Source organism: Trachypithecus francoisi, unplaced genomic scaffold, assembly GCF_009764315.1.
Source record: "Trachypithecus francoisi isolate TF-2019V2 unplaced genomic scaffold, Tfra_2.0 Lachesis_group3, whole genome shotgun sequence".
In the NCBI taxonomy this organism is placed as follows: Eukaryota; Metazoa; Chordata; class Mammalia; order Primates; family Cercopithecidae; genus Trachypithecus; species Trachypithecus francoisi.
Genome location: NW_022681468.1, coordinates 98,646,412 through 98,664,783, shown reverse-complemented (window position 1 = coordinate 98,664,783; position 18,372 = coordinate 98,646,412). Strand labels below are relative to the sequence as shown.

General features: G+C 41.4%; 1 protein-coding gene across 1 annotated transcript in view; it reads left to right on the top strand.

The window, feature by feature from the left end:
* IQGAP1 (IQ motif containing GTPase activating protein 1) overlaps positions 1-18,372 on the top strand; it is a 124,191-nt gene that overhangs the window by 56,858 nt on the left and 48,961 nt on the right. Inside the window, exons 9-15 of the mRNA XM_033188990.1 lie at positions 1,700-1,784; positions 7,480-7,643; positions 8,450-8,534; positions 11,965-12,128; positions 12,322-12,482; positions 14,555-14,679; positions 16,611-16,774. Of these exons, the coding sequence (XP_033044881.1) occupies positions 1,700-1,784; positions 7,480-7,643; positions 8,450-8,534; positions 11,965-12,128; positions 12,322-12,482; positions 14,555-14,679; positions 16,611-16,774 (948 nt within the window). The remainder of the gene's footprint in view (positions 1-1,699; positions 1,785-7,479; positions 7,644-8,449; positions 8,535-11,964; positions 12,129-12,321; positions 12,483-14,554; positions 14,680-16,610; positions 16,775-18,372) is intronic.

Sequence of the window (18,372 nt, the reverse complement as noted above, 5' to 3'; positions counted from 1 at the left end):
AACATCAATTTTATTGAGATGCAATTTACACACAACAAAATTCACCGAATTTTAAATGTACAGTTTGAGTTTTGACAAATATATGTGATCATTTAACCATCACCCCAAAAAGTTACTTAGTGTACTTTTGTAGTCAGTTTCTACCTCACCCACACCCCTGAGCCCAGGCAACTACCAGTCTGTTTTCTATTGCTGCCATTTACCTTTTTTAGAAATGGAATGATGCAGTGTCTAATCTTTTGGTGTGAGACTCCATATTGACCTCTACTTCTTGAATTTTATATAAATAAAATTCTGGAGTGTAGCCATTAAAATTAATAGTGCCCTTTGGAAAGATTATCTCTAAATATTAACATAGTCTTTCCTCTTTCCCAGATTCTTTGGGGTAAAATGTTTGTGTACAATTGTTAGGGGTATGTGGAAGTTAGTTAAATGATTCTGACTTGAAAAAACGGAATCTAGGGATCCCATTTAAGACTTCACACAGGCTGGTCATGGTGGCTAATGCCTGTACTCCCAGCACTTTGGGACGCCAAGGCAGGCGGAACACCTGAGGTCAGGAGTTTGAGACCAGCCTGGCCAATATGGCGAAATCCCACCTGTACTGAAAGTCCAAAAATTGGCCCGGCGTTGTGGTGGGCTCCTGTAATCCCAGCTACTTGGGAGGCTGAGTCAGGAGAATTGCTTGAACCTGGGAGGTGGAGGCTGCAGTAAGCCAAGATCACATCAGCTGGGAAACAGAGCGAGACTCTGTCTCAAAAAAAAAAAAAGGCTTCACACAAATTTATCCACCCCTTGTTAAAATTAGTGGTTGATGACAAAATGAAAACAACCCTGCTCTCAGAACAGTCTTTGTATCTCTTATCGTAGAGCAGGGATTTCAGTTTCCCAGTTAGGTGCCAAACTAGCCTGCAGGCAAGTAGCTGCTGCCATGCCCCTGCCTATGTCACCAGTGAGACTCCAGGATTGTGGATCTGTATGTGCCCATTCTGCTCAGATCTGAGGCAAGGATGTGCTGCCTCTAATCCCAGCACTTTGGGAGGCCAAGGCGGGCCGATCACTTGAGGTTAGGAATTCGAGGCCAGCCTGGCCAATATGGTGAAACCCCTTCTCTACTAAAAATACTGAAAAAATTAGCTGGGCCTGATGGTGTACGCCTATAGTCTCAGCTACTTGGGAGGCTGAAGTAAGAGAATCACATGAACCCAGGAGGTGGAGTTTGTAGTGAGCCAAGATAATGCCATTGCACTGCAGCCTAGGTGACAGAGCGAGACTCTGTCTCAAAAAAAAAAAGTCTCACTCTGTCGCCCAGACTGGAATGCAGTGGTGCAGTCATAACTCACTGCGGCCTTAAACTTCTGGGCAGAGCAGTCTTCCTGTCACAGCCTCCTGAGTAGCTGGGACTACAGGTGTGTGCCACTACATTGGGCTAATTAAAAAAAAAAAATTTGTAGAGATGGGGTCTCGCTATATTGCCCAGGCTGATCTCAAACTCTTGGCCTCAAGCCATCTTCCCACCTTGGCCTTCCAAAGCACTGGGATTACAGGCATGAGTTACTGTGCCTGCTTTGTTCTTTATAAAGGATCTTAAGCTACACCCATATTCTTGGTAGTGTTATGGTGCAGGAGGAGCACAGGTGTATTTATGTGGTCTTAGACACCTTAGGCTAACTTAATTACGCTTTTTACTCATCCTCAGACAGAAAACTCAGAGAGAGAAAGAGATGTTTATGAGGAGCTGCTCACGCAAGCTGAAATTCAAGGCAATGTAAACAAAGTCAATAGTAAGTATGTTCCTGAGTCAGGCATTTAAAGGGATATTATAATATAATGTGAATGTTGATCTATTCTGGGACTTACAACATGGTTTAATTTACTTACTTTAGACATTAGTGGATTTGTTTAGCAACAATTGCTTATTAACAATCTTTTGTGTTTCTATTCCTCCGTTTTAAATCTTCAGTCAGCCCCTTGTTCCTACACTGACAGTAGCGTCATAGTAGTCTTTTTGGCTATAGTTTCACTCTTTCACCCTATTACATGGTTTTAAAAATTATTTTCCGGCCGGGCGCAGTGGCTCAAGCCTGTAATCCCAGCACTTTGGGAGGCCGAGATGGGCGGATCACAAGGTCAGGAGATCGAGACCATCCTGGCTAATACGGTGAAACCCCGTCTCTACTAAAGAATACAAAAAACTAGCCGGGCGACGAGGCGGGCGCCTATAGTCCCAGCTACTTGGGAGGTGGAGGCAGGAGAATGGCGTGAACCTGGGAGGCGGAGCTTGCAGTGAGCTGAGATCCGGCCACTGCACTCCAGCCTGGGCGACACAGCCAGACTCCGTCTCAAAAAAAAAAAAAATTATTTTCCTGGCCAGGTGCAGTGACTGATTAATCCCAGCACTTTGGGAGGCCAAGGTGGGTGGATCACCTGAGGTCAGGAGTTTGAGACCAGCCTAGCAATATGGTGAAACCCCATCTCTACTGAAAATACAAAAAGTAGCTGGGCATGGTGGCGTGCGCCTGTAGTCCCAGCTACTCGGGAGGCTGAGGCAGGAGAATCGTTTGAACCTGGGAGGCGCAGGTTGCAGGGAGCTGAGATGGTGTCACTGTACTCCAGACTGGACAACACTGAGACTCTGTCTCAAAAAAAAAAAAATTATTTTTCTATTTTTTTTAAGTAACATTATAGTTTTGTTTTTCCTTTAAAGAATAATGCAAACTGTCTAGATTTTAAACAATAAACCACAAAAATTAGACTCCATCACTTAGAAATAATCATCACTTAGAAATAATCATTACTGGCATTTTTTTGTATGTTCTTCAAAATGCGTGTGTGTGTGTGTATGTATGTGTGTGTGTGTGTGTGTGTGTGTGTGTATATATATATATATAATTTTCTTTTTTATTTAAGAGACAGAGTTACACTCTGTTGCTTAGGCTGCAGTTGCGATTATGGTTTACTGCAGCCTCAGACTCCTGGGCCCAAGCCATCCTTCTGCTTCACATTCCCTAGTAACTAGGACTACAGTCATGCGCCGCCACACCCAGCTGCTTTTTACAATTTTTTTTAAGAGACAGAGTCTCGCTCTTTTGCCCAGGTTGGTCTCAAACTCCTGATCTCAAGTGATCCTGCTACCTTGGCCACCCAAAGTGCTGGGATTACAGGCGTGAGCTGCCTTGCCCAGCCTCCAAAACATATTTAAACAAAATTGAGATTATACTTTTAATGCTGACTTTTATATGTGTGTTACTTTGGGGAAATTAATTTATTGAAATTATAATTTTGTTGCTACTCTGCTAAAGAACTCACCATGACTTCTTCATACTTGCCAGACAAAATGCAGATGCCTAGCCTAGTGAAGTTCTTTATGCAATATTTCATGCGTACAGCTCTCAGTAGAAGCTCATTTGCCTAATTACCTCCCATACTCATTCTGTACATTTTATGACTTAAAAAGAATCAGGGCCGGGCAATTCCGGCATTTTGGAAGGCCAAGGCAGGTGGATTTCCTGAGCTTAGGAGTTTGAGACCATCCTGGGCAATGTGGCAAAACCCCGTCTCTAAAAAAAATACAAAAACTAACCAGACGTGGTGACATGCGCCTGTAGTCCCAGCTACTTGGGGGCTGAAGCAGGAGGATCGCTTGAGCCCAGGAGGTTGAGGCTGCAGTGAACTGTGTTCACACCACTGCATTGTAGGCGCAACAGAGTGAGACCCTGTCTCAAAAAATTAATTAATTAAATTTTTTTAAAAAAAGAATCTGGCTGTGAAGAAAAGAATACTGACCTGATATTTGATCTCTTGTTCCTCTGTTAAAAGCTGTGTAACATTGGGCACCTGCAGTAGAGTTGTTATGCAGATAATATGAGATAGTGTATGTAAATGGCCAGCTATTTAGTAAATACTCAGTGAACATTAGTATTATCACTTTGTTAGTCATGTAATCTCTCTACTGTAATGCCCTCATGCCTCATCTCTTCCTAATCCAAATTGTACCCATCATTCAAGATCCAGTTCAATTTTCACTTCAGTGCCTATCACAGTTCAATATGCTTGGCTTTCCTGTGTCATACACAGGCTCATCCCTATAAATTTGTACTTAATTATGTATTGTCTTGTATTGCTTGTTCTTCTGACATCTTTGTAAACTCCTTAAAGTAGAGATTATATATTCTGCTTCTTTTGAAGTCCTCCTAATTCCTAGCATAGGTTTAGACTCACTAAAAAAACTAAAAAGTTTTATTTCAACCAGCTAGGCCAGGCTTAATCTTGTTTTGTTCAAGATACTCATAATAATAATAATAGTAATTGTTCATTTGGAGGACTAAATTTCTCATTTGAACTAATACTAATAAGTAGAGATTTAGAAGATTTTACCAATTCCATAGGATTGGAGTTCTAAGTCCTGACCAGCATTCTTTTTTTTTTTTTTTTTTTTTTTGAGACAGAGTCTCGCTGTGCTGCCCAGGCTGGAGTGCTGTGGCCGGATCTCAGCTCACTGCAAGCTCCGCCTCCCGGGTTCTCGCCATTCTCCTGCCTCAGCCTCCCAAGTAGCTGGGACTACAGGCGCCCGCCACCTCGCCCGGCTAATTTTTTTGTATTTTTTAGCAGAGACGGGGTTTCACTGTGTTAGCCAGGATGGTCTCGATCTCCCGACCTCGTGATCCGCCCGTCTCGGCCTCCCAAAGTGCTGGGATTACAGGCTTGAGCCACCGCGCCCGGCCAGCATTCTTGTTTTTTGGGTTATTTTTTATTTTTTATTTTTTGAAACAGAGTCCAGGCTGGAGTGCAGTGGCGCAATCTCGGCTCACTGCAATCTCTGCCTCCCGGGTTCAAGAGATTCTCCTGCCTCAGCCTCCCAAGTAGATGACCAGCATTGTTTGTATTCTGCTGCCTTCTGGTTCATTTAGGATAATGACCTTCCGAGCAGAATAATCCATTCAAATGTGGATGGTATCTTGTGCTGAATCTGTATTAATTCTTAAGTCAGCAAATATAAACTGGAGTGTCCTTATGGTTGGTTCTCTGTGAGAAGAAAGTCCAGCATGTTTCCTGTTGCATAGAGTACATAAAATATTTTTTGTTTTACTAAGGAATTTTTCTCTACCTTACTGTTCGTTATTTTATAACCTTTGTAATTTTACCTTGCTAATTATATAAGAATCAGTTGTGAGCACATGTAAGGAAATAACAATATGTATATGTTCTTAAAATGTCCTATTCATATTATTATTATTATGTAGTCAGAGGAGCAAAATAATAAAAATTCCCTCAAATACCTTTCAGTATAGTGGGGAGGATAGACATGCAAATGAGTACTTTTAGGGCAGCTTGATTAGAGCAAGGTGCCAAGAGTGCATGTGGTGTAGTCATAGAATAAAGAAGGGAATGATGATTTCTGTCTAGAAGTTTGAGTAGGTTTTCAGTGTACATGGATCTTCACAGGGATCCTTAGGATAGATAAGAGGGTGAGGATAAGGCAGAATTCCCTATGAAAGGACAGTCTTTTCCTAATTGTAGAGAAAGTCTGAGGCAAAGGAAAGTTAGATGCCAGGAGGGTATAGGGACTTCAGGTTCCAGGAATTAATGTAATTATAGATAAGATTCTTTGCCCAGAGCATTCGAAGCAGCAATGAGGCCATTGACACTGCCCCAGGAAAAAGCTACAGGCCAAACAGTTAAAAATTAGAAAAGTTTTTATTTTTTTGTTAAGTAGAATATGGAAAAGTTAGAGTTACATAAGTAAAGTTCAGTGAGAGGAAGTATTTAAGTAATGTTCCACACTTTATTATCTTTGCAATATAAATGTTTATAGATATTCATTTAATATTTACATGTTTAAGTAGTATGTATACACTCCTAGAAAAAGCAAAATTTACTAGATGCTTTTGTAGATAGATACTGTAAGATTCTATGCTATATACCTAGAGAAAGTCTAGTTTGTTATCTACATTGATTATATTTTCTGTCCCTAGCTATTATGAAAGCTCCATTAGGATAAGGATATTTGGTTTTTTCCCTATTATGTTTGCAGCATGTAGCAGATCCTCAGTAAATATCATTGAAGGAATGGATGATTAGTTGGCTAACAGCCACATAGACCTACAGACATGACTTGAGAAGCCACCACCTTGATTTGGTGCTCAGTTCAATGGCGGGTATAAATACTAGGAAGAAATAAACAGTATCTTAGGAGCCTACAGTGAGACCTCACATCCATACCGATGTTTTAACCTTTTCTTCCCCTCCCCCCCGACTTTTTTTAATAGTTCTAGTCTCCTCATTGCCCCTACTTCCCATTTTCTAGTTTGAGACTTTATTTTCTCTTGGGCTGTTTTGCTTTTCTTTATAACAGCTTATTAATTTTACTTTGTTTTTTACTAATGAAAACATTTGCAATTGATAAGTACTACTATTCCCTAGATATTTTTATTTTTGGTATTTATTGATTTCTTTTTGCTACTTAGATAAAATCAGATGTTTATCTGTAAGTGGTGGTAGGGACAGGCATTTTCTCTTCAAAAAATAAGGAAATGGAAAGTAATAAAGTAATTATGATTCCTTAGTGGCTATCGTTTCTGAAATCAGAAATTATCTTATTCTGTCTTTCAGGCTAAGAAGACCTTTTTTGTTTTGTTTTGTTTTTTCACAGTATATGAAGTGCTTTTATGTATGTGATTTTACTTAATCTTAAATCTATTCCTATGAGGGAAGTCATCTTCATTATCATTTTCAGATGAAGGAACATCTGGGTTTTCATTGTCATGTATTGTATTATAGATCTTGTGTTAACTCAGTTTCTATGCTTAGAAGAGAGAATGTAGAGAGGGGGAAGATGGCTTTCACGCTACACAGGTTGGACCACCCTTGATATCTGGGCACTGACTTGTGGGTGGAGTGTGTGCAGGAAGTATCAGGGTAATGAGAGGATTCAAAATGATGGTATGTAAGACATAAAGGAAATAAGGCTGCTCGTAAGGCATTTGCTGTCATAGGGAGGGGCAGTGGAATGTATTCAGTGTGAACTTTAGGGTTGGAGCTTTAAAAATATTTTTGAAACAAAATTGTTCAAAGGTGTAGTAAATGGCCCTGGGAGATACTTTCTCCTGTTTGGTAGTCTGTAAGTATAATCTGGACAACTACTTGGCATTTTAAGGGAATTTAAGCATCATGTTGGTCTGGATTGTTGGCTCCATATTGGTGCTGAGCTGTCTACATTTGGAAGTTTTTAAGTGGGCTGGGAGTGTGGCCCAGGAATCTGTATGAAATCCGACGAACAGCTTGTTGGGAACCCCTGGACTTGATGACTCTAAGGTTCTTTTCCAATCCCGAGATCTTTTGCTTCTGAGAACCACAGAGTAAAGGCTCTCTGAGTTATATTTCCATATCTGGAACTGAGATTGGTTTTGGGGAAGGAAAACTATTCTAGGCTGTTCTGTTCACATAGTCCTTTCATAAGCTTTTGCCTTTTTTCCTCAGCATTTTCTGCATTAGCAAACATCGACTTGGCTTTAGAACAAGGAGATGCACTGGCCTTGTTCAAGGCTCTACAGTCACCAGCCCTGGGTCTTCGAGGACTGCAGCAACAGAATAGTGACTGGTACTTGAAGCAGCTCCTGAGTGATAAGCAGCAGAAGAGACAGGTAAACAGTCTGGATTGAAGCTGTAAGAGTTTGTATATATCCATTTGAATCCCATGCTGTCATTTAAAGATATATATGCTGCCTTTTTTTTCCCGCAATACAACTTTTTCCTCTGCATATAAATTAGTTTGAAAAAATCCTCAGGTAAAATACACATTGTCTTCAACTCACTTTTGCTTGTAGAGCTATGAATCCTCTTTTAAAATAAACAGACAATACCCACCCACCCCCAGTCTAACCACTCCTTCACTTCAGCTGTCTTTAACTAAAAGACATTGGGGAAAACCTGAATATTTTTGCATTCTTACATCAGAATTTGCACTTAAAAAAAAACTGCACCTCATTAGTTTGCTCTGGTCAACACTGAAAAGTACTTACTGTGCAGTCAGGGTAGATGGTGTGGTATTGTATTTTGTGGGGTTTTTTTTTTTAGAACAAACATGAGGGACTTTCTTTTTTGTCTAAATAAGGGCAAGTATACATTTTACCAATACCCAGCGTACATTGGTCAAAGTAAGTAGCATTAACGTGCTTAAGATTCTACAAACGCTTTCCCCTTAGAATATTTTGAGGCTTTTCATGTAATATGTTTAACAATGTACTGGTATCTGTAAATTCACTCTACCCCAGCTTTGGCAAAGACATTTGGCTCTAGCTGGGGCTGCCACCTTGGCTGCATGTAGCCTGAGCTGTCACTTATGACTATGGCTCTCTGTCCCTAGTGACTGCTTTTGAGAGATGAGAACCTTAAGGCCTGGAGTCATAGGAATGAGTAATCTTTACATAATTTTCTTTGCTTTTATCAGAGTGGTCAGACTGACCCCCTGCAGAAGGAGGAGCTGCAGTCTGGAGTGGATGCTGCAAACAGTGCTGCCCAGCAATATCAGAGAAGTAAGAGTCCATTGAAACAGTATGGGAGGAAAGTTGTGGCTTTGTGTTACTGAAGGGTCTGAGGTTAGCTTCTGTCACTCTCATCCCCCACCTGAGCCTACCAGCTGTAACCAACTGCCAGGTACTTTTGGTGGCAGGAGGGTTCCTCCAGTTTGTTGTTGTTGTGGTTTTAATTGCTATGTAATAGTTGTACATATTTTGAGGGTACATGTGTTTTGTTTTGTTTTTCAAACCAACCAAGAAGCACTGACATATGATATTTTGATACATGCATACAATGTGTAATGATCAAATAAGGGTAATTGGAATATCTGTCACCTAACACATTTATCATTTGTTGATGTTGGGAACATTCCAATTCTTCTGTCTATTTTGAACTATACATTATTGTTAACTGTCGTCATCCTACTGTGGTATCTAACACTAGACCTATTCCTTGTATCTAATGGTAATTTTGTACCCATTAGCCAACCTCTCTATCTCCTCCTCCCCACTACCCTTCCCAGCTTCTGGGAACCACCAGTCAACTCTACCTCCATGAGATCCACTTTTTTAGCTCCCATATATGAGTGAGATCAGGAGGTATTTGCCTTTCTGTGTCTGGTTTATTTCACTTAACATAATGATCTTCAGTTTTTATGACTGAATAATATTCCATCATGTGTATATACTACTTTTTTTTTTTAACCATTTATTCATTGATGGACACTTAGGTTGATTTCATATTTTGGCTATTGTGAATACAGCTGCAATAAACATGGGAGTGCTGATTTCCTTTCTTTTGGCCATATACCTAGCAGTGAGATTGCTGAATCATATGTAGTTTTATTTTAATTTTTTGAGAACTCTCCATACTGTTTTCCATAGTGGCTATAGTAATTTACATTCCCTTCAACAGTGTATGAGCCCTTTCTCTGCAGCCTTGCCAGCATTTGTTATTTTTTTGTCTTTGATAAAAGCCATTTTAATTGGAGTGAGAAGGTGTATCATTGTGGTTTTGATGTGTATTTCCCTGATGATTAATGATGTTGAGCATTTTTTCATATATCTTTTGGCCATTTGTGTGTCTTCTTTTAATAAAAGTCTATTCAGCTTATTTGCCCATGTAAAAATTGGATTATTTGTGGGTTTTGTTTTTGTTTTTGTTTTTTTTGCTGCTGTTTGAATTTTTTTTTTTTTTTTTTGAGGCGGAGTCTCGCTCTGTCGCCTGGACTGGAGTGCAGTGGCCAGATCTCAGCTCACTGCAAGCTCCGCCTCCTGGGTTCACGCCATTCTCCTGCCTCAGCCTCCCGTGTAGCTGCGACTACAGGCGCCCGCCACCTCGCCCGGCTAGTTTTTGTATTTTTAGTAGAGACGGGGTTTCACCGTGTTAGCCAGGATGGTCTCGATCTCCTGACCTCGTGATCCGCCCGTCTCGGCCTCCCAAAGTGCTGGGATGACAGGCTTGAGCCACCGCGCCCGGCCTGTTTGAATTTCTTATGTGTTCTGGTTATTGTTGTCTTTTCAGATGGATCATTTGCAAATATTTTCTCCCGTTCTGTATGTTGTCTCTTCACTTTGTTGTTGGTTTCCTTTGCTTTGCAGAAGCTTTTTAGCTTGACGTGTCCCATTTGTCTATTTTTGCTTTCATTGCTTATGCTCTTAAGGTCTTAGCTAAAAGACTTTGCTCAGATCAGTGTCCTGAAGCATTGCCCCAATGTTTTCTTCCAGTTGTTTCATAGTTTCAGGTCTTAGATTTAAGTCTTTAATCTATTTTGATTTATTTTTGTGTATGATGAGAGATAGGGATCTAGCTTTATTCTTCTGCATATGGTTATCCAGTTTTCTCAACACCATTTATTGAAGAGACTGTCTGTCTCAGCTCATTTTATGTTGCTATAAAGGAATACTTGAGGCAGGGTAATTTATTAGCTCACAGCTCTGCAGGCTGTACAAGAAGCAAGGCACCAGTATCTGCTCGGTTTCTGGTGAGGGCTTTTGTGTTGCATCAGAACATGAAGGAGAAGATCAAAGGGCAAGTGGACTCAGGTGAAGAGGGACCGATCACCCCGGGTAGTGAGTAGGGGTCCTGACTTTATAACAAACCATTCTCATGAGAACTAATCCATTCTCCCCAAGAACCAATCCAGTCTTGCAAGAGCTCACTACCACGAGAATGGCACAAAGCCATTGATGAGACATTTGCTCCCATGACCCACACAGCTTCCACTAGGCACTGCCTCCCAACACCACCACACTAGGGATCAAATTTCTTCTTCTTCTTTTTTTTTTCTATTTTATACCCTCAGGGTGATGTCAGGGATCAAATTTCAACATGAGATTTGGTAGGGACAAACAAACCAAATCCAAACCATAACACTGTCTTTTCCCTAATGTGTGTTCTTGGTGCCTTTGTCAAAAAATGTTCTCCTCATGACTGTAAATGTGTGACTTTATTTCTGAGTTCTCTATAGTGTTCCATTGGTCTGTGTGCCTTTTTTATTTTGTTGTTGTTGTTGTTGTTGAGACAGAGTCTCACTCTGTTGCCAGGCTGGAGTGCAGTGGCGCGATTTCAGCTCACTGCAACCTCCGACTCCCTGGTTCAAGCGATTCTCCTGCCTCAGCCTCCCGAGGAGCTGGGATTACAGTCACGTGCCACCATACCCACCTAATTTTTGTATTTTTAGTAGAGATGGGGTTTCACCATGTTGACCAGGATGGTCTCGATTTCCTGACCTCGTGATCCACCTGCCTTGGCCTCCCAAAGTGCCGGGATTACAAGCGTGAGCCACCACTCCTGGCCAAGTTACTCCAGTTTTGGAAGTAGAACTGGAGTCAATATAGGCTCACTTTGGCTCTCACACACTTCATGGTTTGTTAGGGAAATATCTGGAGAAGGTGAGACTTAAGGGGTTGCTGAGATTTGGATGGTGAAAGAGGAGAGAAAATGTTCCTAGTGCAGGACAATGAGGGAAAAAGGAGGCGGGAGCCAAAGTACAGTTGTTGAAAGATGTCTTTAAGGAACGGTGGTTAGAATACAAATTTTGTAAATGTTTTGGGCTGAGTTGTGTAAGATCAAAGGGTGGAAAGATTGTAGAAAGCTTTGAACGGTAGCTTAAGAAGCCAGGCAGTAAGTAGGAGAAGGAAGAGATGGTTTAGGTGGGAAGTAGTGGTAGCATATAGGATGAATTGAATAGGAAGAAAATAGGGATGAGGAGAACAGGTAGGAGACTGCTTTTTGAAGAAAACATCTTTATTGAGATACGGTTCACATAACGTACAATTCACCCTTCTTCCTACAAAGGAGGCTGCTTTTTTAAAGATGAAAGTTCCACTTCAAACTTCATGACTGATAGCCATAGAATGTAATTTTTTTCCGTGAAGATTGGCACCTTCTTCCCCTGAGGGCTCTCTAAGCCCACTGCATTTCTGACTCCTGTTTTCTACACAGGATTGGCAGCGGTAGCAGTGATTAATGCTGCAATCCAGAAGGGTGTTGCTGAGAAGACTGTTTTGGAACTGATGAATCCCGAAGCCCAGCTGCCCCAGGTGTATCCATTCGCCGCCGATCTCTATCAGAAGGAGCTGGCTACCCTGCAGCGACAGAGTCCTGAAGTGAGTTCACTAAACCTGTCCTGTTTGTGAGCAAAGTTGGGTGGAAGTGAATGTAATACCCACTTCTTCCTGTGGTTAGGTAGAACTTTTTTGCATAAACTTGGTTTTCTTATGGTTTTGTTAAACTTATAACTCCCTGGGTCTTGGAGAATGTCTTTCCTCACTGTTTTCCCTTCTGTCCCTTTCTGTACAGCATAATCTCACCCACCCAGAGCTCTCTGTTGCAGTGGAGATGTTGTCATCGGTGGCCCTGATCAACAGGGCATTGGAATCAGGAGATGTGAATACAGTGTGGAAGCAGTTGAGCAGTTCAGTTACTGGCCTTACCAATATTGAGGAAGAAAACTGTCAGAGGTGGGTGTCCAGAGTGAAGGGAGTGAATCCATTACGTAGCTATTAACTCTGTCTTTTTTTTTTTTTTTTTTTTTGAGACGGAGTCTCGCTCTGTCGCCCAGGCTGGAGTGCAGTGGCCGGATCTCAGCTCACTGCAAACTCTGTCTCCCGGGTTCACGCCATTCTCCTGCCTCAGCCTCCCGAGTAGCTGGGATTACAGGCGCCTGCCACCTCGTCCGGCTAGTTTTTTTTTTGTATTTTTTGGTAGAGACGGGGTTTCACTGTGTTAGTCAGGATGGTTTCGATCTCCTGACCTCGTGATCCGCCCGTCTCGGCCTCCCAAAGAGCTGGGATTACAGGCTTGAGCCACCGCGCCCGGCCTAACTCTGTCTTTTGTATGTCAGTGCTCCGATTTTCTTTGCAGGCATTATTACTTTATCATGGCCATACTTTTGTTTGGTTCTACTTTGATTCATTTAATTCTTTGCTATGCTGAAAAATATGACATTCCGTTCCTAAATATGTAAGTAGGCTTATTGAAGTATGTTACATAGTCAAAATAACACTATCTCAAAGTTAAATAATACTTTTTTTTTTTTTTGGAGACGGATGGGGTGCAGTGGCCGTATCTCAGCTCACTGCAAGCTCCGCCTCCCCGGGTTCACGACATTCTCCTGCCTCAGCCTCCTGAGTAGCTGGGACTACAGGCGCCCGCCACCTCGCCCGGCTAGTTTTTTGTGTTTTTTAGTAGAGACGGGGTTTCACCGGGTTAAGCCAGGATGGTCTCGATCTCCTGACCTCGTGATCCGCCCGTCTCAGCCTCCCAAAGTGCTGGGATTACAGGCTTGAGCCACCGCGCCCGGCCAATACTTTTTAAATATCATCTAACCCTAGCTAGTTCATTTTCATTCGTCTTCAGTTGTTCTCCAACTGTCCTTTATAACTGTTTTGTTGAAAATAGGATCCAGCCTAGGAACATGTATTATATCTGGCTGTTGTGTCCCTTGGGTATCTTTTAATCTAGAATTGTCCCTTTCTTCATGTCACTGACTTGTTAAAAGGATGGGACCAATTGCCATGTAAGATGTCCTATTTTATGGATAGTTCTAGTTGCTTTCCCATATTTGCCTTATTCCTGTAAATTGGAAATTAAATCTATATGTTTGTCATGATTCAGTTCAACATTTTTGGTGATGTGTATTTCATATTGTCTCATATCAATAGGCATATAAAACCCACGTTTTCCACCATTAGAGATACTAAGATTGATCCCTGGATTAGGGAGACCACTTACATTTCCATTGCATATTTATGTTTTTCCCTCATCACTAGAACATCATCTCTTTTGCACCATCAAAATACCCAGTTTTCCCTTAAGCATTCCGTGATTTTTTTTTAACCCAATTGATAATCTTTCCTAAATCAGTACCTTCAATAAAAGTTGCTGAATGATGATTTGTTGCTCTGTCATTCCTTCTGCATTTATTAGCTCATGTGTAGCCTTTTTTCTTGTCTATGGAGGAATTGCTTGAACTGCTGCCTTTGATTCTAGAGTTAGTCCTTTTTTTTTTTTTTTTTTTTTTTTTTTTTTTTTGAGACGGAGTCTTGCTCTGTCGCCGGGGCTGGAGTGCAGTGGCCGGATCTCAGCTCACTGCAAGCTCCGCCTCCCGGATTCACACTATTCTCCTGCCTCAGCCTCCGGCGTAGCTGGGACTACAGGCGCCCGCCACCTCGCCCGGCTAGTTTTTTTGTATTTTTTAGTAGAGACGGGGTTTCACCGTGTTAGCCAGGATGGTCTCGATCTCCTGACCTCGTGATCCACCCGTCTCGGCCTCCCAAAGTGCTGGGATTACAGGCTTGAGCCACCGCTCCCGGCCCTAGAGTTAGTCTTAATGTGAAATTTAGAATATGTGACAGGATATTGAGAATAAGTGATTTCTATTGCATTTTTGCACTTTGTTTAAAGCAACTACACAGTTCCAAAACTGGCCTTGAGGATATATCAAATGGTTGGGATACCCTAGCAATCTTCGTTCCTTGAATATTTAAAAATGCTGTGCTTAATGCTCTTTTTACTTGGGGGTCTGGGGCAGGTATCTCGATGAGTTGATGAAACTGAAGGCTCAGGCACATGCAGAGAATAATGAATTCATTACATGGAATGATATCCAAGCTTGCGTGGACCATGTGAACCTGGTGGTGCAAGAGGAACATGAGAGTGAGTTATCTTCCTGTCCTCCCCAAATAATGTCACCAGTAATGATGATGTGATTCCATGAAGTGGTTCAAAATACTATTCCTAGAAGGATTTTTGGGTGAGAGATTAAAAATATCTATATAACACAAAAAGCTAGAGTTGGATATTGTTTTGAGAACACCAGGCAATTGCTATAATTAGGTATATGTCTAATAAGAACTAAATTTTGGGGGAGGTGAATTGAACATGATCTGTTATTTTTAAATGCTATTATAACAAGTAGTTCTGACACTACATGGAATTGGGTCAAATTGCACAGGTTGTAGGCATGTTCCTCCACAAGACTCCTCTCACTTCAGACACCAGCTGAAAGCTGCAGAGTTCCCAGGCCACTGTACTTCTGAACAACTGGCTGCAAGTTTGGAGGAGCCGTCTATCCCCTTAGTTTAATAATTTGCTAGAATGACACAGAACTCAAGAAAATGCTAGACTTATGATTACAATTTTATTAGAAAATATATAAATCAGGATCAGCTGAAAGAAGAGAATCATCCGGCACTATCTGTGAGAGTCCTCAATCTGAAGCTTCTGTGTTCTCAGGATGTGTCACTCTCCTGGTACATTGATATGTATCACCAACTAGGGAAACTCACCTGAACTTTGGGCGTCCAGAGTTTTTATTTGGGCTTCATTACATGTGCGTGATTGATAGTATTGGCTTCGTGATTAAACTCAATTTTCATTTGGCCCCTGCTCCCTGGAGATTGGGAGGCCAGGCTGGTATCACATGACTCTAAACCTCAAAGTCAATGGCTAGTCTCCATCCTTAAACTCTCAAGAGGCCAACCAGGAGTCATTGGTTGGCATAAATTCAGGTGTGGGCAGAGGGGCCCACTATGAATAACAGAAACATACCTATCACTCAGGATATCCCAAGGGTCTTAGAGGCTCCTCCAGAGACAAAGACCAGCCAGACTTTTTATTATACAGCAGAGTCCTTACAAAAGCAGTAAGGCTGCCTAAGATACCTGGGAAGTGAACATTTCTAATTTTAATTTGTATTTTCTGTGAGAAACATTCAACTGACTTAATGGGAAGAGCCTTGCCTTGCATTAGGGAGCCCTGGGCTTGGATCTTTCTTTTGCCATTTGTTTGCTGTGTAATGTTGGAGAAGAGATTGCTAAGCCTTGTTATTTCTTCTATAAAAGTGTTGCCGGGCGCGGTGGCTCAAGCCTGTAATCCCAGCACTTTGGGAGGCCGAGACGGGCAGATCACGAGGTCAGGAGATTGAGACCATCCTGGCTAACACGGTGAAACCCCGTCTCTACTAAAAATACAAAAAAACTAGCCGGGCGAGGTGGCGGGCGCCTGTAGTCCCAGCTACTCCGGAGGCTGAGGCAGGAGAAGGGCATAAACCCGGGAGGCGGAGCTTGCAGTGAGCTGAGATCTGGCCACTGCACTCTAGCCCGGGCAACAGAGCAAGACTCCGTCTCAAAATAAATAAATAAATAAATAAAAGTGTTAAATTAGGTGACTTTTTAAGGACACTTGAACCTTTTTAAGACTCTGTGTGACTTGAAGACTTTAAGACTCTGTGTGATTTTAAGAATCCTTTGTGACTCAAGAATGTTTTTGATTACACATTCCAGTGTACCTGAAAACTATACAGTAAGGCCAGTTTCATAAAAATCCTCATCACTTTTAAGTTAGAGCAGTTAAAAATGAAACAAAATGACTTGAGCATTCAATAGGAATATGAATACAAGCAAGTTTAGATGAAACAAACACTAATATTTAAAAAATTAAAACAGTGCTGCTTAATGGATGGTAAGTTGCAATTTGAATCATGGTTACTCTTAGGTGGATTTATGATTAGTTAGTATGTTTCATGATTGATTTGTTTATGTACTTCCTTAATTTGAAAAAAAAACTTTCTGTCTCTTTATATTTAGGGATTTTAGCCATTGGTTTAATTAATGAAGCCCTGGATGAAGGTGATGCCCAAAAGACTCTGCAGGCCCTACAGATTCCTGCAGCTAAACTTGAGGGAGTCCTTGCAGAAGTGGCCCAGCATTACCAAGACACACTGATTAGAGCAAAGAGAGAGAAAGCCCAGGTGAGTGGCATCGGAATTGTTCTTTCTGTTCAGAGCACCTCAGCCCTCCTAGAACAAAGATAGAGGTAGGAATATCTTCCTTGATTCATTCCGTGAATGCTTTCTGGGCACCCTTAGAATGAAAGCACTGGAGGGACACAAAAATGTGAGAGACATACCTTCCAGGAGCTCATGCTCTTTTACACATTTGGGTTTTTGTTCTTTTGTTTGTTGTTGACAGTCTTTTGTGTCTCTTCAGTAAATTCTTTATTGAAATATAAGATCCAGGGCTGGGCGAGGTGTCTCACGCCTTGTAATCCCACAGCACTATGAGAGGCCAAGGCGGGCAGGTCAGTTGAGGCCAGGAGTTCAACAGCCTGGCCAACATGGTGAAACCTCATCTCTACTAAAAAAAAAAAAAATTGCAAAAATTAGCTGGGCATGGTGGTGCATGCCTGTAATTCCAGTTGCTTGGTAGGCTGAGACACAGGAATTACTTGAGCCTGAGAGGTAGAGGTTGCAGTGAGCCAAGATTTTGCCACCGCACTCCAGTCTGGGGGACAGAGTAAGACTCTGTCTCAAAAAAAAAAAAAAATATATATATATATATATATAGAGATATATATAGATATAGATATATGATCCAGAAAAATGAACAAGGTAGATGGGTATGCAATTGCGTAAATTTTCAAAAGGAGACACACCTGTGTAATTGGCATTCAGATTGTAGAACCCATTACCAGCTCCACAGAGACCTTTCTCATATCCCCTTCCACCCTTAGCCACCCTCCATTTGGTGGTAACCACTCTTCTGATTCCTATTAATAACACCACAGTTCATTTCTGTCCACTTTTGAGCTGATTTAAGTGGGATCATATCTTATGTGCTCTTTTGTGTCTGGTTTCTGTTACCCTACATAATGTTCGTGATATGCATCCATGTGGTTGCATGGAGCCATCCTTTGTTCATTCTCATTGTTGTGTACTGTTTCATTATGTGATTATAAATTATTGGTGAAGTTTCTTGTTGTTGTTTTGTGTTTTTCAGACTGTTGTAAATAGGGCTTCTTTTTCTTTTTTTTTTGGAGATAGAGTCTTGCTGTGTCACCCAGGCTAGAGTACAGTGGCGCAATCTCAGCTCACTGCACCTTCTGCCTCCCAGGTTCACATGATTCTCCTGCCTCAGCCTCCCAGTACCTAGGATTACAGGCAAGAGCCACCATGCCCGCCTAAATTTGTGTGTGTGTTTGTGTATTTTTAGTAGAGATGGGGTTTCACGATGTTGGCCAGTTTGGTCTCGAACTCCTGACCTCAAGTGATCTGCTTGCCTCAGTCTCCCAAAATGTTGGGAATTACAGGCGTGAGCCACCGCCCATGGCCTGTAAATACTGCTTCTATGAATATTTTAATTTTGGTTAATATATATATGTATACACACACACACACACACATATGCATTTCTGTTAGGTATACATTTCAGAGAGGAGTTATGGCCATAGGGAATATATATACGAAGCTTTAATAGATAATGTCATGAAGTTTTTTTATGACAACTTAATTGAAACATAATTCACGTATCATACAATTCAGTGTGAGTGGACTTTAGTATGTTGATAGAA